General features: G+C 39.6%; 2 protein-coding genes across 3 annotated transcripts in view; one reads left to right on the top strand and one right to left on the bottom strand.

Annotated features, from left to right (window-relative positions):
- The window catches only part of mast4 (microtubule associated serine/threonine kinase family member 4), a 115,291-nt gene extending 111,594 nt beyond the window's left edge, over positions 1-3,697 (bottom strand). Inside the window, exons 1-2 of one of the 2 annotated variants that reach the window (XM_048259884.1) lie at positions 3,611-3,697; positions 2,828-3,009 (exon numbers count right to left, since the gene is read on the bottom strand). In XM_048259884.1, coding sequence (XP_048115841.1) covers positions 2,828-2,896 — 69 coding nt within the window. In that variant the 5' untranslated portion in view covers positions 2,897-3,009; positions 3,611-3,697. Of the gene's footprint in view, positions 1-536; positions 1,017-2,827; positions 3,010-3,610 lie in introns of those variants that run through there. The other variant, XM_048259882.1, reaches the window with a different exon arrangement.
- Positions 3,698-11,634: 7,937 nt separating this feature from the next.
- On the top strand, positions 11,635-22,968 carry LOC125304794 (interleukin-6 receptor subunit beta). Its single transcript, XM_048259292.1, has 16 exons — positions 11,635-11,735; positions 12,031-12,072; positions 12,369-12,416; positions 13,039-13,153; positions 14,517-14,686; positions 14,862-15,007; positions 17,464-17,599; positions 17,819-17,898; positions 18,429-18,639; positions 19,505-19,687; positions 20,276-20,410; positions 20,832-20,978; positions 21,308-21,451; positions 21,788-21,884; positions 22,055-22,136; positions 22,293-22,968. The coding sequence occupies exons 1-16, from the start codon at positions 11,696-11,698 to the stop codon at positions 22,878-22,880; spliced, it is 2,364 nt and encodes a 787-aa protein (XP_048115249.1). The 5' UTR covers positions 11,635-11,695; the 3' UTR covers positions 22,881-22,968.
- The last annotated feature ends 56 nt before the right edge of the window (positions 22,969-23,024 follow it).

Genomic DNA, 23,024 nt, shown 5'->3' with positions numbered 1-23,024 from the left:
TTAAAACTCTCAAACAACCATGTAGCCATCAAACAGAGAAACTCTCTTTATAACTGGCCAGAAGGCCAAAATGATTGTGTTTGTCATCTTATGTCCATTTCGATGAGAAAATAAATAAGATTGTGCAAGAATAAGATTGTGCCTTTTAAAACTAAACAGAAAAAGAAAAGCAACCCAATGCAGCTTGACTTTATGATTTAATGTTCTACCCCTATGCGTTACTCACGTGTTGAAATTTCCTAACAAGATATGGCATGGTTGGTGATTATTGTTGAAACTGTGATTGAAACGTGCCCATGCAGGTAGTCTCAAGAGTAACATTAATGGACTTGGGACGTGAGAGTTAAATGACTGAGTAGCCTAATTATTTGAAGAATCTGAAACCAAGCAGCTCACTTTCACCCAGAACTTTCTCAAGCGTTGTTGACCAAACAAACACAGACAGCCCGACAGAAAACACACCTGTCGCTGGCTAATCCATTGAAAGGACCGCAGTGAATGAAGACATCTTGTTGTCCGAAAAAACTGCAACTCACCATTTCTTGTTCATCTTCATCTTCGTCTTCTTCTGGCTCGTCTTCTTTTATAACCTCTATTAGCTGAAGAGAACGCTCGTAGTAGTCGCACTTCGCCTCCTCGCTTGTTACATCTTCCTTCCCCTTTCCCAGATGGATTTCGTCTATTGAATCTTTCCGTTGAAACTCGCCAAAATTGACAGTTTCGCATTCAATATCCTCTGGTGTTATCTCGTTGTCAGATATAGTGTCGGAGCTCAGTGAAGATCTCCTTTCACCAATGCCATATGTGTCGAAATGTTCCTCCTCCATTGCGTTTTAATTAGCCTTGCCGACAACTTGAATACTGAGGTGCACTTATTTAACTTCTATGCCCTCTAATCCTTGGAAAAACATCATTAAGGCTGAACGTTGAATTCATCTTTAAGCTAGAGCTGTCTAGCGAACGCACAACGAGCTCCCATTGAAAAGAAGCGAGGTGGCGTGAGTACGTCTCATCCCTGCTCTTTCCAACTTGGATAGTAACGCTGAAGCAGCGTCTGCCGGGTGCCTGTTGCTTCAGCGTGAGGAGAACTCCTCCCACCTTGACCCGATTGCCTGCGCCAATCACCGTAAATAGGCTATACCAGGGGTTCCCAAACTTTTCCACGACAAGGCCCCCCCAAATACCACTAGGTTCTGGCCAAGGACCCCCGTGATGTGTTATTAAACCCATCGAGAATACTACGGCAAATGTAAAAATACATTAAGCTAATCCTAATAATTATTTTAGCCACAAACACTTCGCGATGGAGCAGTGGAGCATTTACAGTGTGTAAAAATTGTATTTGGGGCTCTCTTCTATATGAGAGCTATCACTTTACTATTATTCCCAGTCATTATCATGGAAAATGTAATGTTCAGATATGCGACACATTATTATAATGGCATTGTATAACAACCCTCATAGTAATAGGTATATTTTAACATTTTCAAATGTATTTATTTGTTGCTTTTATTTTTCCTTCCAACTTGCTGAGGCCCCCCTGGCCCCAAGGGGCCCCGGCCCCCACTTTGAAAACCACTGGGCTATACCACTGACCTTTGCACGAACGAGGTCATGGAAGCGAGTATGTCACAGTATTGAAGAGTTTAGTGCTGTAAACGTTTAGTGCTGTCTGTCACCACTGTAGCTGAGCATAGGCATACAACATCTAACACTATAAGCTACTCCATTCTAAAGGAGACTTACCCTATGGCATTTAGGTCTAGGCCTACTGTAGCCTATGTTGCATGATGTCACTTGTATGGGTATGTCACCTGCATAAGGGTAAACTAAATGCCATGTTGTTAACTGAATAATAACATTATATTAAAGAGCAGATAACTGTAGTTTTGGCAGAATTAACATTCAAGAGAGAAATATTCTCATAATTTACAGAATTAATCATTTGAATCATGTAGGCTCTAATGAATGTATTATTCTGCCATATTCTATCCTAAACTATTAAAAACAATACTACAAGGTTAAATAACAAAATTAAGTTTGACCTGTATTTTATTTTAAAACTTGTGGTAGTACTTCTGTTTCAACAACATCACACATTTGTTTCATTCAGGTCCTGACCAGTTTCTTGGTTAAACTCTTATGGCTGTTTTCAGGTCTGCAATTACAAGAGTAATATATCAGTAGGCCTATGTGAACAGCTACACCTGGAGGAAGCTGTGTTGTGCAACAACTGCTGGTGTGAATGGTCAGATAAGTTACAGCATCCATGAAGCTATTATACCAGTGCACTAGGAAGCAGGAAAATGCTAGAAATGCATTGCCTTCCATTGTTTTCAGTTTAGACAACTGATATAATCAGCAACACATGTATGTTCAGAGAAATTGCTTTTCTTTTATCATTTTCTGACTTAACAATTCTATTAATACTGTGCATTCAGGCTACCTATACTGAATGGGTGTGTGTATTTCCATATATGCTTGGGTATATTTCCATATTTGATTGTGTGTACTGTATGTGTGTGTGTGTGTGTGTGTGTGTGTGTGTGTGTGTGTGTGTGTGTGTGTGTGTGTGTGTGTGTGTGTGTGTGTCATAAACAAATTTAAAGACAAAGAAAAGTTGTCTGTAAAAGATGTCTGAACTGCAACCTTTAAAACCTCCCTCCATTAGCACTTTGTTCCTCTACTCTTTATAGTATTCATTTAAGAAACATTGCCATTTGCCATATAAGATGGCAAACTAAGATGTGCCATGACCTCTCACATGGAATCAACAATATGCATACATATGTTTCCCTGATACCAAGATACCAAAACCTCAACTTACTGTGTGTTTTCCCCTCCTCTGTCTGTGGTTTCCGGTGTGCCCCTTTCCTCTTTCAGTCAGTGAGCACATCTTTAACACTCTTGCAGCTCCTACAGCTGAAAACGGCCATTCAGCAACACCTCAAAAACCATTTGAGATGAAACTGTACCACTCAAGGATATGTAGCGCAGCACATAGGGTTTCTGGATAAAAGATAATTGTATGAACATCCCGTACTTGCGTAAACATATACAACGTAAATCCTTTCTTTCATTGTGTTAGAGATATTGAGCGTGAACGGTAGTGATATCTTAAATGTCTGAAATCTTGTGGTGAGACACTATGACAATTTTTTTTAATCCCATAATTTCCCCCATTGTGTTTTAATGACCTGTTTGTCATCTGTGTAGACCACATGCATTCAAAAAATAAAATAAAAACAAAACAGCCAGGAAAAAAAACAGTCAAAGGTTCTGTAATTGTATGATTTAGTTCAATGTGGAAGGAGCATTAACATTGAATACATGAATACAGTATTTTGCTAAGTCCTTCTCCAAAAAACTCAGATTCAGGTTCAGAATCAAAAACAAAATAACAGCCCAATTACCAAGAACTTGCAGTGGAAAAGAATGTTTCTAAACCCATCCTAGGGTGTTTATTTTGGCTTCAGACATATTCAGCATTTGCTCAACGGATAGCTATAGTAGCTAGGAGGAAAAGCTTTCCTCGAAAGCTTCACTGTACAGTATGCAGTAACCTCACAAGTCATTGAAATGTAAATAGTTTTAAACTATCAATACTCACATTGTCTTTTCTTCTCTGAGCTTTCTGTTATGCCCAGTCAGTGCGATGTTTCTTGTCAAACTGCCCAGTGCCAACTTCGACACTTGTGTTCATTTCCACTGAGGTCATGGCATCTGGCAGTTGTCCTGCACCTTGTGTGTCCTATGATGTCATGGCCAGTGTTGGCCCTGTTGACATTTAAAAACATTAATCCCCAATGTCTTCTTTTTTCATTTCATGTAGCACACAAACAAATCCAGGCACAATATACTTTTTTTTTTTTGTTTGAAAGGCATTTTCAACTATTGTGTGCACTATTTTTACGGTTTGTGCACAAAATGGTAACCACCTGTTCTGGTCCAAAGGTCGTCTATTATCAACAGAGCTTGACAAACCAAGCCATCGTCCCTGAATGCATGAAATGACCAATAATTTTTTAACTGCCATAAACCACCTCAAACATGGGAGAGGTCTGGATAGTGAAGTCTTGGGGTACAGACATTTTAAATAATATTATATATATATTAACCACTGACTTTTAAGTTAATTCTCTGCTTTTATATCCACATTGTGTGTTAGTCTTTAGAAAAGTATGCCTTCAAATTTTTACAATGAGTTGCAATGCCTCAACAACATTGATATTAACATCATTATTTTGATTCAGTCTGAATGTATCTAGTTGGAAGGGTCTGAAGTTCGGCACTATCACAAGGAAGGACAAACATGCTCAGTTACCTTTCAGTGTATTGCACAACAGGCTCTTAATCTCTAGAATAAACAGACAGGCGTACTGTTAATACCCATGGTCTCCACAACCAAAACAGTCTTCTTCCATGGGAGAGCTGAGCTAAAGCGGCAGCTATATATTTATCTTTTTTCATGAATAGCTCATACACTTACTCTGCAACATATGCTTGAGACACACTCACCCTGTTCACACCCATATGTGTGACTTCAGTCAGCAGTAACTGAGGGACATCGACGCCTCTCTGCTCAAGGACTCTACTCCCCAAGAGAGGACCTGACCCTGGTACAGACAGGGCTGGACTCAGATCAAGTCCAAACCCCAGATCAGGTCCAAAATCAGGATCAAGTGAGACCAAGATTCAGACAAGACCGGACGCAGGACAAGTCCAAATCAGTCCCAGAGCCCTCAGATCAGACTGTTGTGCCTTTCAGACTACTGTGTGCTGGATTCACATTATCTCATCACACTACTGAGAACGAACCCTCAATTCAATCTGAAAGGTCATATATTTACATGGCACATTACAAACACAATACCATACTATACCATCCAAATTACCCTTAAAATCAAATCAATAATAAATATAACATTAAAGGAACCATATGTAAGATTGTGGCCAAAACTGGTACTGTAATCACTTTCAAATTACTGTAGAGTGGTGTATCCTCCCCCCTGACTCGAGGTTGCCAACCCAGATGCTGAAACACTACTGACTTCATGATTAGTAGATAGGTGAAGGGTGGCGCATCAGGCCAAAACACAACATGACATGACAAAACACAACATCAACATCAGTTGAGGGCTGCAACTTCACTTTTTAAATGACAATATCCTGGCCGGACTACTGTTTTCAGTGATATAAGTATTTGAAATGAACATGATTTCTTAATGTCTAGTGACATATAGGGCCATTTTATGATTAATTGAAATACATTTCTTACATATGGTTCCTTTAAACACAGTGTGGTATTTTGTAAAAGAGTATTAACCCGTTCAAATGCTCATCATATACAGTGTGTACATCTGTAGAGACTTGTATGCAGGGGTTAAAGTGGGGTGAACGGGGAGGAACGCAGTTCCACCAAATCAGATAAATTAATAATAAATATATTCTTTCATACCAACGATATAGCGCGATGATATTGTTAAAATAAATAGTGAGTTCATTTTTTGCGTAAGGTGACCAAGAAGCTAGCAATTATTGTCCAAAAAGTATTGCTACACCACGATACTCAACATGTTGTCCAACAGCGAGTCATTTTTCCCCATTGCACCGACACTGGATTTTAGGGTTCCCCCATCTGCCAAATCCCACTTTAACCACTGCTTTCATGGTGCCTGACTGAGGCCCTGATCAGCAGAGATGCCATGTGTGGAGAGATGTGTTAATGTGTCTCAATTGGTACAGCTACTACAATAGGTGCTGAGAATTAATGGATGAATGTGTATGTCTGTGCTGAACTCTAATTCAACTTTGTGTGAGGTCATTTCTTAACTGGATGAATGTGAATACAGAGGAAAGGATATTTTTTTGTTGTCCACTAGATGGAGATCAAAACCAGCAACTGATTTCATGGCAGAGCAGAGCTGGCAGAACTGACTGGTTGGTGGCAGGGGCAGCGCTGGGGGGGGATTCTAAGGGCCCAACCCCCCCAATGACAAATATTCAGCAATGGGGCCTGGAAGAATACAGTAAAGATGTTGTATTATTTGTAAGAGAAACTGACATTTTAGACATGTAATTAGAATTATTGCCTGTCATAGGACCCAAATTATCTAGCAGCGCCCCTGGCTGGTGGTAAAATGCTTCACTCTTTCACTCTGTTATTTGCTATGCAGGCAAGAATGTATTGTTTGTGTGTGTGTCTATGTGTGTGTGTGTGTGTGTGTGTGGGGGGGGGCTGGAATGGGGCCTGGAAGAATACAGTAAAGATGTTGTATTATTTGTAGGAGGAACTGACATTTTAGACATGTAGTTTAATATTTAACATCTTTGCATGCAAGAAATACTGGTGATGATCATCACCCAGCTTCATGCTTTAGTTGACCATGTTTGTGTAATGCACAGATACATCCTTTAGTGTACTCATCCTCAGTGTGATTCCACCACACCAGTGACAACATTTTGTTGGCCCTTAATATTTTATAAGATTGCCATGTTTACAAGTTATTTTTCTTATCAGTTTTATGTCAGCATTTCACACCTCCCCAAGACTCGCGTCATTCTGTGGGCTTCTGTCACTTCCTTCAGCAGAGATCTGTGGCACAGTAGCATGCGGCATTTCACGCATCAGAGAATCGTGATCAAAGCTACTAATGTGATGGTGTGTGCGACTTTACTCCCCCACACAATTCAGATGACTAAAAAAGCCATCACTGATGATGGCATTGACCTAAAAAATAATAATTGAGGAGGGGGTTTTCCCAGTCTCAAGGCAGCTCTTATTAATTTCCCATTTTCAAATGTCCCATAGGTCTACCTTCCAAACAAGAATTTAAACTCATTGCACTGGTCTGGTAATCATGTAATTGCACTGGTCTGAGACACTCTCTAAAAGGCACACTTCCACTTCGTGCTAATAAGAAATAGAACATGCAGCAACTAGCAAGAAGAAAATGACACGAGGGAAGGTGAGAAGGGTTTTTTTTGGTGGCTTCCTCAAACCTTATCAGAGTTTGTCATCTCAGTGCTTCAAGTAAGTGTTTCTGCAAATGACTTACTTGCATAGTAAGTCCAATGGAAAGTGTTGTTTTCTAACTCAAAGTGTTCCTGTTACAATAAAGAACTGAGGATGACCAGTTTGGCCTGTCCCAACAATACATTTGCCACAGAAACACAGGTTCTCAAAGTTTAAAGAAAGTTTAAAAAGTAAAAAAAAAGTTTGAGTTATTTATGAGGATGAGTTGTAGCAAGCCTGGCTTTGCTAGCCTAATTGTCTTGCCAATTTAGTGACAATTCAGTAGTCTTTTATTTAAACCAATAAAACAATATAATGGGCTAAATACTGGTCAAATTCCCATTTTTTGAAACAAGCAAGCAGTACTGTCTGCAGCTATGGGAGACACTTCCTTGAAAGCAAGACCAACTTAATGTCAATTGCTCAGGCAACAGGTGTATCAACCTTGTTTTTGAAATGTGTAACAACACACTCATCTCAGAAGTAGCCTACCAAATTGACCAAGAATGAAACTTTTGATAAAGTAACACAACACACTTGTGTCTATTCTTGTCTATTCTGAAACGCCAAAGCTGTTCAGAATTGAGTAAAGAGGTTTGGCTTCATCCTATGGCACCCCATCTTCAGACTCAGATACATTTTATAATGTATTATACATTATGAAGTTACTTAGCATATTGGCTGAATTCTATCACATCTGTAAGTAATTACAACTGGACAGTCATTCAGTTTAAGACATTGAAGCCATTCAGGGAGTTAGACAAAATAATGATCAACCCAGTGATTCTTTATGAGTGCCACTATTTTTAGTTTTAACCCTTTGCAGACGGCCCATTCTAATTTCGGTACCCCAGTACCGATGACGTTCAGTCTAATAACTCCGCCATACCCCAACCAATTTTATCACTGAAAACTTCCTCAAACACGTCACATCATAGGCTTTCTGGCGATATGATTGGTTAAGGGATTTGTGGCGCGAATTTCTTTTACTACGTGAAGGAAAAATCAAGAGTTGACGTCTTCCTCCACTAGAGGAAAAACAGCAGGAAGCACTATGCATCGTTGATCTTGACGTCGTCTAAAGGAGAAACTACTGGATCATCTGAGGTAAAAACAAGTCTTTTTATGTTATTATTACTTGTTATCCATGTTATTACTTCAAAATCGTTTTTAAAAGTTATTTTTTTGCTGGTAATTACACCTTGTATGCATGGTCAGTAACATAATGCGTGTGTGTTCACTTCAGCTGATGACAGCTGGTATTTTAGCACACCGTAATCTTTAGTAAACTCATCATTTTCAGTCATTTTTGGGGGGCTACTATATGTCAACCACGATTACAGACCTACTAAGACTGAAACTTTAACGATTTGTTCTATTTTGAACGATGTTGCTTGCTTGTCATCTGATAGAAAACTAGCTAAGTTAGGTAACGTTAGCATCAGGAGAGGCTGCAACATGTCCTTGACGCCAGAAGTCGAGATAAAGTTCACTCCGTGCTTCATGACTGCCAACTTTATGTCAAGTAGACCTAATCGGTATTTTATTGTCAAATAAACCTTTCATTCCTTCGTAATATGTATAGCACAATTTACAGTTGTTTGTAGCCAAGTTGCTTAGCTTACTTAGATAGAAACATCTGACATGAATGACAACGCTAATGTTACGTTACCGGCGTGAAGACTGTGTTGATCACCGATGGTGTAACGTAAGGATTTTATTCATTGACTGCTGTTTTCATGAATACATGACTGAAGATTTGTTATAAATGTGTTTTAGTATTGTTTAGCTTTTTAGGCTGTAAGGTTGGCTGCTACGATTATGAGGTTTTTTTTTTTTTTTCTATGATGGGAGCTCATACACCCAAGCCTACTCGTCAACACATTATTTTCTAAGGGGGTGTTTTGTCTTTACGCAACTGCAGTAGCCTATGCACGGTGTGTATGTGTATGCATATGCTGTTTAGATGTTTTCTGTCATCTCCTGACTCATGTTAATAAATCAATTTTTTTTTCTTGTAAGCTGGTATGCTATGTATGGTTTAGCCAAGGCAATAACACTTACTGTAGTGAGCTCTGAGACTAATGTTACCTCTCCAAGCAATATTGGAGTTCTCCAGTGACAATAATACTTTTAGTGAAAAGAGTCATGGTTGGTGGTGATTAAGATTATGTGGAAGTAATGTAAAATAAAACTAAACAACCTATTCACTATCAGACCTGTGATTTGTTATTTTAGATGGAGGGAGAGAAGTACGTGCAACTGGGGTGAAAGCAGCCGACTGCTGATGGCAAATATGACCCCAAGGACCACGATGGCATGGACATGGGACATGGATGGGTAGCTTCTGGATGAAGAAGAAGACAATGATGTGCTACAGGAGGAGATAATCTTCCATCATCCTCAGCTGGGTAAGCATGTTTGTGTGTGTGTGTGCGTCCATCTGGGCGCAAGCACATTTCTGGTTGTGATAAGAGTGTTGCTTATAACAATAATGAGAGGGACTATAGTGATAATAGTTTGGTTAGATTTATAATTCAATTTCTATATTTCTTATCTGACAATTTCTTTATTTTGAGTTTGGTCAAGTCCCATGTCAGGTAGAAAGCATACACTTTGCCTATCCTTCCAACACAGACAGAGACACCAACTCCAATAGCATTTACACCCCATCGTCTGCTAGGCTTAGATGGACACACACACACGCATGCACACACACACACACACACACACACACACACACACACACACACACACACACAAACAACCATGCCACAGCTGTGACAATGCACACACCACGGATCTGGTGTGAATGTGGCGCTTAGTGTATCACCTTATGTGTGGGGCAAATGATATGGATAATTATATATTGTATCAAATTATATGCTGTATGGTTGTTAAATGTATTGAATTTCTTCTAACGTTTTAATTGTTTATATATATATGTGTGTGAATGTTAGTATGAATTGATGTTTTGTTCACCATGTAAGATTTGTTGATCTTTGTTATACTGTTGTCTTGTCATTCTTGTAGTTCTAATAGTTACTGCATGTTTGTAAACATATGTTTATGTTATTTACCTGAAGTTGTTGTTCCTGGTTATTTAATCACATTGTTTAAGACTTTTCTAAATAAAATGATTTATTTCCCCTTTAAATAAACCTAACACATGTGCCAGTGTCTCTATATTCTTGTTTTCATAGTAGAATGAAGCACACGGAGAAGCAGTTACAATCAGCTAGTCTGTCTTTCAGCCTTTATCTGTCCTCCCCACAATTGATTTAGCCTCTTCAGAGTACAGTAAGACATCCCATATTGAGCTTGTTTTGATGGTAAAACAGCTTATTTTTTTTACATGACCATTATATCTGTATTTTTAGGTCAGATGCCAAACCGGAAATGAAAACATTCTACTCTTTAAAAATTCTACTTGTTACTGTTATGAGTAAATTAATCATAACTTCTGAACCAAAGGTGATAAATTGATTCTGTTTTTTTTCACTGAGGAGAACACAACACTGGCTATCCTTTGCACACTATATCTACAACAGACATCAGGTGAAAAGAAAGATTCATCTTGAGAAATTGATATTTTCACGTTTTTTGATATTGAATTTTGAAGGTTTTGTTTAAAAACAATGTGTGTTACCCTCAAACTTATTAACTATGATATGTACCATTTTAAAGGGCTAGTTCTCCTGATTACAATGGTGGGTATATCTCTGTCATGTAGCATGGCCACACAATAAGCCTTTTTGTCTCACAAGGGCATCAAGTAAGAAAAAACGGAATGTTTCGTGCCGTCTGCAAAGGTCTAATAAATTTTGTCATAACTTTTGAACAAAAGGTGACACATTGATTCTGTTTTTATCACTGAGTAGAGGACAAAATTGTGAATCTCCCATACACTCTATGTTTTTCTCTATCTACAATAGAAATTGGGAGAAAAATTAGATTTATCTTGACAAACTGATATTTTCGTGTTTTTGGGGGTTGAATTTTAAAGATATTTTTTAAAAAATATGTATGTTCTCCTCAAACTTATTAATTATATTTTATACCATTTGAAAGGGCTATTTCTCCTGATTAGAGTGGTGGGTATATTGTATCTTTGTCATGTAGCATAATCATACAATAAGCCTTTTTGTGCCATAAGGCCATCGAGTATGAAAAAATGGAATGTTCGGCACAGTCTGCAAAGGGTTAAGAACTGAAACTTTTTTTCTCCATTGCGTAGCCTAAATGCTGCGACATGGCTCACTTATAACCTACACGCAACGCAATGAACATACCGACAGAAAGCGCGCAACAAATATTTTTTTCAATACAAGAATAGGCTACCGATGCCGTAAGGGAATGATCCATCTTTGAATTTTCACAATGATTCGCCACAGATAAATAACATAACGTAGGCCTACCCGGATAAAGTTTCTCAATTTCACACACTATTAAAGATTATTGGACTGAATAGACTAGCTGTTCTGGATTCTGAACGTCATCCCCAACGTTGGTGGGAGTGTTGAACTAGACTACAGGATGCATTCTCAGTAAGCACGTGGGACGCACTCGGTCATAAAGGCTGCCTTTCCCGTTGACACTGACATAGGCAGAAGTGTCACTGAGAGTCAAGCTCAGTGTAAGGACATCGACCTGGCAGTAGCTTACTCAAAGACAACGAAAATGGCTTACAAATACAAGATTACTTCTCATGTCATCGTCTGTAAGTGAATCTACGTTTTCATGCAATGGACCCCTTGTATTTGTGGTCTGCATCAACATTATTTTCTAGTCTGACGCTATGATGCGCATTTATTGTAGCCTGGTTAGCGCGCAGACCTTTGCCAAAGGTTCGTGTGGGTATTCCCAGACTACATTTATTGCGAACCGGCGTAATAAATTGGTTAGAACATATTATCTAACTAAGGTGCCCTTCATTTGTCGGCGAAATTATTAGGCCTAATTAAATCTCTCTCTCTCTCTCTCTCTCTCTCTCTCTCTCTCTCTCTCTCTCTCAGGTGTAGTATTTGAGTGGCTACCTTATGTTATAAGCACGCCTGGTATGTTTTATTCTATTTTCGCACAACATTGATTTGTAAAATAATAGTTAATCTCGTTGACATATCAGACAGAGGTGGTTTTCCAACATTCAACACACATTCTAGTGCATGGTGAAAGGGAACTTTAAATTGTCAGTAAGCATTTTAAGAACTGTTTGTGCACATGAATGGACCTTATCGAAAGAAAGGGAAACGAATGCCCCATGATCTCTCCTACTAAAATACTTGTCTACTTAATTGCCATGTCAGTCTTAGTTGTTTAAGAATGACATTTTCCACACTTTCTCTTTCTTCAGCAGCTGGCTGCAACATGAGCCACATTCCTCAATGCCCATCATCATCAGGTAACATGGTCAGATTTCTATTTCGTATCATGATCATTTCTTTGAGCTAGAAGAAGCAGAATCTATCCATCCGAGAGCGAGATGCATCCAGATTATGGCTAGGACAACTTCAAAGTTCTGCTAATAATGCATAATTTATTTGATGTCTCTCAAGTGGCAAAGTTCGGGAAAAGCTTTAGTGCTTCCCATATACTGTAATTCAAAGCTGCATAGTCCTTAGGGTTTTTTGTTGTTGCTTTCTTAGCATTTCTTTAGGCCCTGCCAGGCTGCATACAGTATGCTTACAAGCAGAAGTACATGAGTGTATTTGCTGTCATGTGCTAATAATATGCTTAATTCATGAACAAACTGTACCAGGGAGGCCCTGCCATGTATGATACCGGATGGTTGAGTGGATGTTTTTTACATAATGTGTTAACCAAAATTAACCACATTTGCATACAGTTCTTATGGCAGAGTCTAACCTACAACAAATTATGAAACTTTTAAAAAACAAATCAGAAACTATGATATCATCTGTGTGTTCTTTTGTTTTCAAAGCAGATTGAGAGAGATCATTCATTGTGTGGAGGGTCTTCTCTTCACCAACATGACATTTTTGTTTTAACTTGTTTTGATATAGAAGGTGAAGCAAATAAACTGGACTGCTTTCGGTTGATTGGTTCACACACCAAGCACCAGTGTGTGTGGGAGCCTGGGGAGTCCTTAAATATCTCCAGATTCAAACTGCTGGTAGAGTAAGTTAACCACTGCTAAATATCCAAAGATGGTAAAAATAATGTTATGTCTGGCATGCACCTTAGAAAGGCACTGACACTGACAACGCGATTTCCTATTTAATCTCAGTGAATCTTATTGATAACACAGGTGTCTAGCTGCTACAACTTTTATTAAGCATTTGTCATACTTTTGAACAGCTAATATTGGTTTCATTTCATAGTCATTAGGTTACACTTCAATATTTTATCATTTTTTAATTTGATTCAATTAGAGCCGGATCAAAAATGGTATTGTGATTGGCCATATCATTCTGTTGTATGGATCGGTTGATGTTTGGCTCGTGTTAATTTCACCAGCTATCTCTTCTCACAGAAAGGCCATGGCCATATTGTGTAAGAAAAAAATGTCTATAAACTCATCACATAGGTTAGTTATGGGCTACTATGCTGTGAAACCACTAGCTGTCACTTATTTTGATCATTAGTTGGTTAGTTGGTTGCAGACCCGGTGGCAGACACAAATTCACGGACGGACATTACACCTTTCCAGGGGGGGCACGGGAACTTAAATTGATCACGGTAGTTTAAGCTTACACTTGACAAAACATTCTAATATGAAAATGTAGATGCAATTGTTGTAAAATGGTGCAGCTCCTTTAAGAGAGCCCCGTGCGCAGGGATGGAGAGAGAGAAAGCGAGAGGGGATATGTGTGTTAGAACTGAGATGCGTGTGGAAAAAGTAAAGGTTAACGCTATCAAACAAACCCAGAAACTACTAGGCCTACTTCTACTAACTACGATATGAGATATAGCCTACCTGCGAGCCGATAAGCTATATTTGTCATCGGATGACAGGGGTTAGTGCAGAAGTGAAGTGGACTGCGCCACGTAACCTCCTCTCCATTTAGGTGATGGGCTTAATGTTCCTGATTGATTAGCTACGGTTAGCTAAGTTTTATTTGCTACTTGCTAGATTGACAAACGTATAATATAGGCCTACATTTAATAAGTGTTCAAAATCAATCAATGGGATTGGGGTTGGTTGGAGCAGCCAAGCTCGTCCAGGGCGGGCACAGATGACTTCCAGGACGGGCCTGGCCACCCAAAGCCTCCCCCCCCCCATGCCGCCGGGACTGGTTGGTTGTTGGGGTTCTCGAACCACCCCCTCGATCTAGCTCTGCACCCCATCCAAGAAACTAAAACAACCACTATTTCTAATCCATGTGCTATACATAAATAAACTCACTAAGTGAAATTGACAGATGGTCAAAATTGATCATTGAAAAGTGAAAAGCATTCCTTTAAACTCAACTTGTTCTGCACTGATGCATTGTCTGAAATTGATTGTAAATGTGATGTGTTGTCATGTTTCGTTTACCAGAAAAGATTGGCTAAATAAAACACGTTGTAAAGAGCACAGGATCACAGGAACATCTGTGCCTATAGGAAAGGTGAGCGAAAGTGCGAAAGAGCGAAAGCTGAAAGCTTATGTTGTTGAGAATGGGATGAATTGCACCCTGGCAACGTTCGAGGGCTCCCCTGCAAATATGAGTAAGTTCACCAGGAAAGTTAAATTGCAATGATAAGAAATGAGCATAGTAGTAAATGTCTGATCTTTTACATGGTTTAGATGGTCTTCTTGGGTGTGGCAGATGATCATGTTGATATGTTTGGTTTCATTTCTGTTCTTTATTTAAAGAATGAATGTTTCTTGGTGATCTTGCAGTTCGTTGTCGTGCTGACGTGGAATTGCAGCGGCGGTCTGGACAACTGTTTGTTAAAGCAAGTTGGGATGAGGGAAATGATATACAAAAGTATTTTGTAAAGTATCGAGAGTACTCCATAAACAACTTGAATGATTCATGGACAACGGTGAGTCATTGACAGTGACAAATTCACAGATCCATTTGCAAAATATTTTCACCACAACTGAATATTTGCAGTAAGCACCATTTATATTTGTATTCATTCAGTGTGCCACCGTTTCAGGTGTTTTGATGAAGTAAGACCAGCATATTCATTTTATTATGTATCTGTTACACGAAAGTTTGGTTTCATTCTCAGAATGTTAGCAGTTTTTTTTACGTGGCCACTGTCTGATTACTTCACTTCGCTTGACATGTTCGGTAATAGTTGAGTCATCACTCCCACTCATTACAGATGTGTTTCTAGGCAGGCAGGAATACAATGACCTCTGCAAGCAAACAACCATCATATTTAATCAAGCACACAACCAACACTTAAGCTATTTGGGCGTATTCCCTTCTTTTATGTTAAAACATAATTTGAAATTATTATATAAGAAGTAGTTCCTCCATGCAGGACAAGGACAGGGATTGAGAATGTGTGTGTGCAACCCCAACAGAGACTCTGAACTGATCTCACACTTCTCTTGTCTTTCTACTTCAAGCGTTCCTTGTGTACATTTCCTGTAGCATTTTCATCATCTATTTTACATGATGAAATGAATCCACGTTTGCTTCTCAGGGACAGAGGTCTGGCCCCGGGTGTGGCCCAGGAAGTCTCTAGCGCCCCCTTATGTGACTTCTAGTTTCAGCTACACACATCAAATTTGGTAGGTGTGTGTAACTCCCCAAGACGAACAAGTTTCACATGTACACTGCATTAGCCAACAGTGTGAAACTAGCAGATTTAGAACATTGAAACCATACATAGAACGGTGTTAGCAAATGCGGCTAAAAGTTAGCCAAAATGTAGAAATAAAAGTCTCACAAAACACAGCATTTTGCTGGAGGAAATTTAGAATAACAAAATAAACTGCAGATTAAGCAGTCTAATGTTATATTTTAACCAAGGACCAAATGTAACACAGCAGAGAGGTAGCTCACCCCTACCTTCAGTATTCCCAGAGAAATGCAGGGTTTTGTTTTTGTTTGGGGCTACAGGCTGCCCCCACTTTGTTTGTTTCCAGTGTTCGGAGTCTGGGCTGCCTAGAGGCCGTTTTCTTTTCACAGTGTATTAACAGAATAGGCAGCGGTCGTGAGGAGATGATTTCTGAGATGATTAATGTGATAAATAAATAAATAAATAATATATATATATATATATATATATATCATTAGGGTGAAATTGAATCAGAATTACAGTGTACAGTGACCTCTATACACCTAAATCACTCTGAGGCAGTAATACACAATGATCCATAGGTGAAGATAAGAAAACACAAAGACACAAAGTCTTGAGCACCTTCAATAAAGGGGTGAAAATTATTCCATATCTTATTCCATAAGCTGAAATGGTGTGCACTCATGATATTCAATTTGTTAAGCTGAGAAAACAAAGTCTTGTGCCCTTACAACATGGGGGTGCAATGACATCCTCACAAAATCAGCTTTCAGAAAATATACAATTTATTATGTCCTGAATCGTCTTTTTAGCATGCAAATCTCAATATACAATAAAGACGACTTCTGTATGAGGATGGTAAGTCAAAGCAAGTAAAATCATGTTTATTTAAAATGAAAGCACTTTAAACACAATACCATTTGACCAAAGTGCTGTACAATAAGAAAAGGTTGAGAAGACCTGATAGACAGGCAGGCAGATAATGATCGTCACACAAGAGCAGGGGGAGTGGTAGCTCGATGGTGTTTTATGCCCCCAACGTCGTCTTCCAGGCAGCGCTGCCACGTCAAGTTAAAGGCACCTTATCCTAAACTTAACCTTAACCCATGCCTTACCGCGCCTTCCAGGCAGGCTGCCTTGAAGACAACGTTTGGGGCATAAAACACCAAGAAACGGAGTGGTACAAACAAACATAATATCAATAAGTTATGTAAAAGATAAACAGTACAAAATAGAAAATAAAATAGATTGAGTAAACACTTATACTGAGTTAAAAGCCAGGGAGTAAAAGTAAGTTTTAAGATGTGATTTAAAAACAGACAATCTTATATGTAGTGGGAGCTCATTCCATAGTTTAGGGCCAATTACTGCAAAAGCCCGATCTCCCCTGCTCTTTAACCTTAATGGTGGGACTACAAGGCAGCCTTGGTTAGCAGACCTAAGTGCCCTTGATGGAGCATGTGGTTTTAAATAGTAAATTGTATGTCAGTGCTGTCCCATCTATGTGCAGGAATCCAAGCATCACTATTGCAATAAATACAGTAAAAACCTTGTTAACTTCTCCTAACTAAATGTCATACCATAAATTAAAAGACTTTGTTAGCTAATGTCTTCAGTTCAGCACTGGTACCAATAGCTAATGTATTTTTATGACTCCTTATTCATGACTGTAGTTAGTTGCTTTCATACCTGTGTTGATACCTAGTTTTTCTCTATCTGGTTATACATGCTTTTTGTACTAGGAGTTGTCCCAACATAAGCGTGACCACACCATAAAGAATCTCAACTCATCCATGTTATATGAAGTGCAAGTGCAGTGTCTCAACACATCAAAATGTACCCAGTGTGCACCAAGCAGAGTCTTCACTGTGCCTCAGGGTAAAATAAGATGCATTACATACTTACGTTATTTATACAAAGTTTTAAGTTTTAAGTTCTTAAGTTATTCATTTGTTACAGATCTTATAGCAATATATGTGTCATTTATGTCTATCGATCTAAGTTTTTATTTGGTTGTTTACCTTTTGTATTTTGTATGTTTTAGAAATACATTTACATAAATGTACAGCCACACACAAATCATTGTCTTGTCAACAGAACTTACCAGAGCGCCTGTCGTAAAGTGTAACATGGATGGGTTTCACCAGGGGAGGAGAAAAGTAACCATATCATGGGAGGTAAGATTGACACTCAAAAAACTGAAGATCAACCTGTTGAAAATGTCACAATGATAAGCATATACTTACTGTATGTGTATTTCTAGGTAGTTTGGTGTATGCTAGGAAAAGATATGACTTGAAGAACCATCTACATATGATAACTAATTCTGAATTCATCAGAACGGTGATGTGTAATGACAAGCAAAAAAAAATCTTGAGGTGTTCTAAAAATCTTTAATTGACTCCAGCCTGCTTCACCTCACTGTGTGTTCACTGTGTGCTGAGTGTGTTTCACTAATTCACGGATTGGGATAAATGCAGAGACCAAATTTCCCTCACGGGATCAAAAGAGTATATATACTATACTATACTGTTACTGAAAATAATATCCCTTAGACAGATAGGTATTATTTTGTAAGATATCATAGCTAACAGATAATGTATTAAATCATACATTATAGCCTCTCTCTAACACTGACCTTTGGAACACTTGACTTGATAAGCTCTTATGTGTCTGTCTTGCTTCCACTCTGCAAAACTGTGTTTAGTCTCCGTCATCTCTGGGCGTGGCACAACACAATGTGAGAGTGCAGAAGGTGTCTTGGGAGCTCAACGAGACCTTTGTGACACAGAGCAGCGACTCCACCATGAGCCTCCTTCTCTCCCACTCAGCCTATCGTGTCAGCCTCAACTCGAGAAACAACGTCTCTGAGTCGCCGAAGACTCCCTGTGCCATAGAGCCAGCCCTGGAGGATATGCGTACGTACTGCACTGTAGCTTACACACAGAACATCCTCCCTTTGATATCAGCTGCCAGAATTTCCTGGGGGAGATGCCTACCAATACCTCTGTCATTAAGTCAGATTACATTATGTTCAGCTAAACATGTTTGTTTTCAGAAAGCATTTTAGTTTTATCGGAGCGCTTGTCATATTTTTAGTCTGGATTGCCTAATAACACAGTGTTCATGTTCATTAAGGGTGAAATCTATTACATCATACTTGGTACATACTGTAATAGCTTTTTCTGTGGGTTTGGGGCCCCATGTCGTGAGATAGGTGCCCTTTTTTAAGCCTTTTTTTAGCAGCCAACTGCTTCCTTCCCTTCAAAAAAGGCCTGTCTACTTGGGGGTAGTGTGTTGGGGAGGGCAGAGAGCAAAGTCAGCAGAATCTATCTTCTTTGGCAGTTAGGCTTGTGTGTGTGTGTGTGTGTGTGTGTGTGTGTGTGTGCATACATGTGTTTGTGTATGAACATGCATTATATAGAGAGCAGTCATCAGCTTCAACTCACTTGCACCGACTGTGTTTTTGTGTTTTTCCACTGTCACTCTTCTAATCTTAAGTAGAAAGCCAGAGCCATATGTAGAGATGTATAGGTCTCTGTAGAAAGCCAGAGCCATATGTAGAGATGTATAGGTCTCTGTAGAAAGCCAGAGCCATATGTAGAGATGTATAGGTCTCTGTAGAAAGCCAGAGCCATATGTAGAGATGTATAGATCTCTGTAGAAAGCCAGAGCCATAAGTAGAGATGTATAGGTCTCTGTAGAAAGCCAGAGCAGTATGTAGAGATATATAGGGCTCTGTAGAAAGTCATTAAAGGAATACAAGTGTTACTGTCTTCACAGGAATCGAGGGAGCTTTGAAGGCGACATTCAACAGCAATCACAGTTTTAACCTCTCATGGAATAGCAGCCTAACAAATGCGTACGAGTGCTACACTGTGGAGTGGTTCCTGAAGGGAGACAATGCAACAGCGTTCGAGTCCTTCTACTCCAACACAAAACAGAGGACAATAGACATTAAAAAAGGTACTGGGCCTGTAGCCTCCCTTAAAGGTAGGGTTAGAGAAAGATTGTCTGGAGAAAGATTGTTTGAACTCGACAATCAGACACTCCCTTCAGTGCTTCATGGGTTGATAGGTGCGCACTAACACCACCTGTTTCTCATAGCTTGGAATAGTATTGTGTGTGCGGGTGCTCACTCGGTGTTTTCAGTTTAATGACCCAGCCATTCAGTATGCACACAGAACGGAAGGAGATTGTGGGGAAATGTTTGCTGAATGTGACAAAAAGTGTACTGGCTTGGAATCGTTTACTATTCCTTTATATCATTGTATAAACTATATTTACTTGTATAAACAAGTAAAAAACAAATTTGCTCATAACTCCCGGCTGGAGAAACCGGCTGATGTCAATGAACATATGGAACATCCTGTAGTAGGTCTGCCATGCTAGTAAGCTAGTAGTACCTATTGTAAATAGTACCTATTAACTATTGTCTATGACCTAAATTATATATCCAATTTTATGTAAACATGTTGCGCATCAGTAGTTTTCTTGATAGAAAACTTTAACCATATCATTAAACCAATTGTTGTCTACACATATCCCCATTAGAGACACCTTTCCTTCCCTACAAGAGATACATATTTCTCCTGCACGTAAAGCCATTCAAGGAAACCTGCGAACTCAAGCAACTTAACAGCAGTGATATCACATGCGGATGGACAGAAGCGTATTTACTGGAAGGAAGTGAGTAAGACTGCAAAGGTCAACAGATCCAGAAAGAAATACTGAACGTAAATTAGGATTTTGAGATTAACGGTTAAAGTCTGTCTGTAAAAATCATGTATGTGACCATGAATTAGGTCTGAGAGGATGTGCCATTTCTCAAGTAGGCCACAGATCAACAATCTGAACAGTAATCTACAGTAGATCTGTTTGTCCTATTAACTACTGATTGTGTGTTTGTGGGGGGTGGGATGGATGTTGAAAGAATCACATCTCATCTCAATAGTACAATTTCCAGGCTCTGGGGAGAATGGCCCTTGTGATATAATCGACAACAGCGTCTGCTAAATGTAAATGTTACCATTCCCACCTGTCCTTTCTTGTGAGCGAGAGCCTCAGGTGATCGTGTCTCGTTATGTTTCTTGCATGCGCTGCTGTCCAGCCCCAGTCAGTGATCCACGGAATGTTAGCCACTCCAATGTGACGGACAGCTCTGTGGTCATCACATGGCTTCCAATCCTAGAGGACGAGCTGCAGGGGTTTCTGCAGGGATACATGCTCTACTTATTCAACGGAGGCACAAAGTCAAGTGAGAAAGAGTTTCTGGAACCATATTATTTAGATTAATTACAGTGTGTATCACATAGTCATAGACGACATATACCTAATTATTTACATACGTACTCACATGAAATATTTACATTATTTAGTACATACTGTATCATCTCAATTTTTACTTGAACTCAAAGCCATGCCTGGCTTCAGTCGTAGCTTCCTACCAGAAGGACTCACACACCTCAAGAGTAATGATGGTGTGAAATGGTGTTGCATAACTGTAAACCTGACGTTAGAAGACATCCCATCCGTGGTGTCACTGACACATTGTCATCAGTTGCACTATCATCTGCCATCTCACAGACATTACGTTGGGTCCCGAGATCAGCAGCTATAAGTTAACCGGTCTAAAGAGCGGGAGTGACTACCATGTTGAGATGGCGGCCTTCACATCCAGAGGAGAGGGGAAGCGCAGTTCGCCCTTATACTTTGGAACAAATCCATCAGGTAATTCAAAGATACCACATTGGGGACATTAGGGTTATACTCAAGAATGTTCAGAAATTCACACAATTCATATTTCTTAAACTGTTCCTGTTATCAAGGCTTGTTATAGTCATTATGTGTGAATTACAGTAGATGCACAATTATCAAACAAATGCCTGGAAGGTTCACAGCTGCATTTAAACTTTGGGTTAAAGTTTATGGGTCATCTTTTAAATAGTTTTTAGTTAATGCTTTGTTCAATGACATTAACACCTACACAGTGGCATTTGTCAAATCCTTTTATCGTTACTGTGCCTTTTGTTGAGTGACAACAATTTACACCCCATGCCTCCCCAGACACAGAACCTAGTGGTTGGATCTTGGTTGGATCAGTTCTCACAGGGGTCGTTATGCTCCTGGTTGCAGTACATCTCTGCATTCGCTTAACCGATAGGTAAAGCCCCCCATATCTAAATGACTGTGCTGTCTTTTGTGTGCCATGAGATGAGAATTGGTTAGACTTTTTATGTGGTATTTGCACATAAAAGTAATGAAAATGTCTGTGCCTGAAGTTATGATAAACATTCATGCCGTAACGAGTCATTCTCTTACCACTCCTTCTAGGGTAAAGGAAGCCTTGTGGCCAAGCATACCAAACCCGAGCAACAGCAGTGCCATTCAGAAAATTGACAGAGAGTATGAGCTGGTGAGTGGCAGGCACTCAGTCAAACAAAAAGAGAATTGACGCCAAAGGGTTTGTGCAAAAAAAGTACAAAAATCACAATTTAAGATACTCCTGAGCATGAGTTTTTGTTGTTTTAGTCAAGCTGGATAACTAAGATTTGCATCAATCTCTCCATAGGAGCCAATGGTGTTAATGAATGGCCCGATAGTCCAAGAACACTGGGACTCTGGACCGCTGTACCTGATGGACTCCAGGAAGGAGAACAAGAAGAATACAGCATCGAACCCTCTCCTGGGCAAACAGAGTTGCGATGCATCGGGTCAGGGCTTTGATAATAAAGACACGGTAACACCATCCAGTGGGATGGAAAAACAGGAAACAGGTCCATCTACAGACTTAACAGCCATTGAGGTAGACTCCACACCTCCGGAGTGTGGCAGCACAGAGTTTGGCAAGACAGACATCAAAGACATACCCTGCCAAAGGACAAAGGTGGCTATAGCCGCCACCGCAGCCACAGCCCTGGCTGGCTGTGATGCCAGACCGGCAGTGGCTTTCATGAGCGACTACACCACCATGGAGCTTTTCCAGCAGGCCACCATAGCCATACAGGCAGAGTGCCACCCTTGCCAGCCTGTAAGCTCGATGCCAACCTGCTTCCCACCAGCAGGGCTGGACTACATCCACCAGTCCCAGTTGTACACGCCAGAGTCATGGACAGATGAGACACATGGAACTGCAAACGAACAGGCTTCTGTGCTTTGAAGTTAGCGCTTTCTAGAAAACTCCAAAATGCTGGGATAGATTACAGGGGTAAACAAGACCATGAAAGCTGTATGACTTCCAAACAAGATACAGCTACATTCAATATATATATATATATATATATATATATATATATATATATAC

Source organism: Alosa alosa, chromosome 12 (genome assembly GCF_017589495.1).
Source record: "Alosa alosa isolate M-15738 ecotype Scorff River chromosome 12, AALO_Geno_1.1, whole genome shotgun sequence".
Lineage (NCBI taxonomy): Eukaryota > Metazoa > Chordata > Actinopteri > Clupeiformes > Clupeidae > Alosa > Alosa alosa.
The sequence above is the reverse complement of the archived record's forward strand: the minus strand, read 5'-3'. Positions and strand labels throughout refer to the sequence as shown.

What these genes read in the sequence shown, in the direction of transcription:
- LOC125304794 (XM_048259292.1), top strand. Translation starts at nt 11,696, where the DNA reads ATGGCTTACAAATACAAGATTACTTCTCATGTCATCGTCT. An exon ending in TCAATGCCCATCATCATCAG is followed by an intron (nt 12,417 to 13,038) that starts GTAACATGGTCA and finishes GTTTTGATATAG; the next exon opens with AAGGTGAAGCAAATAAACTG. An exon ending in AGATTCAAACTGCTGGTAGA is followed by an intron (nt 13,154 to 14,516) that starts GTAAGTTAACCA and finishes TTCGTTTACCAG; the next exon opens with AAAAGATTGGCTAAATAAAA.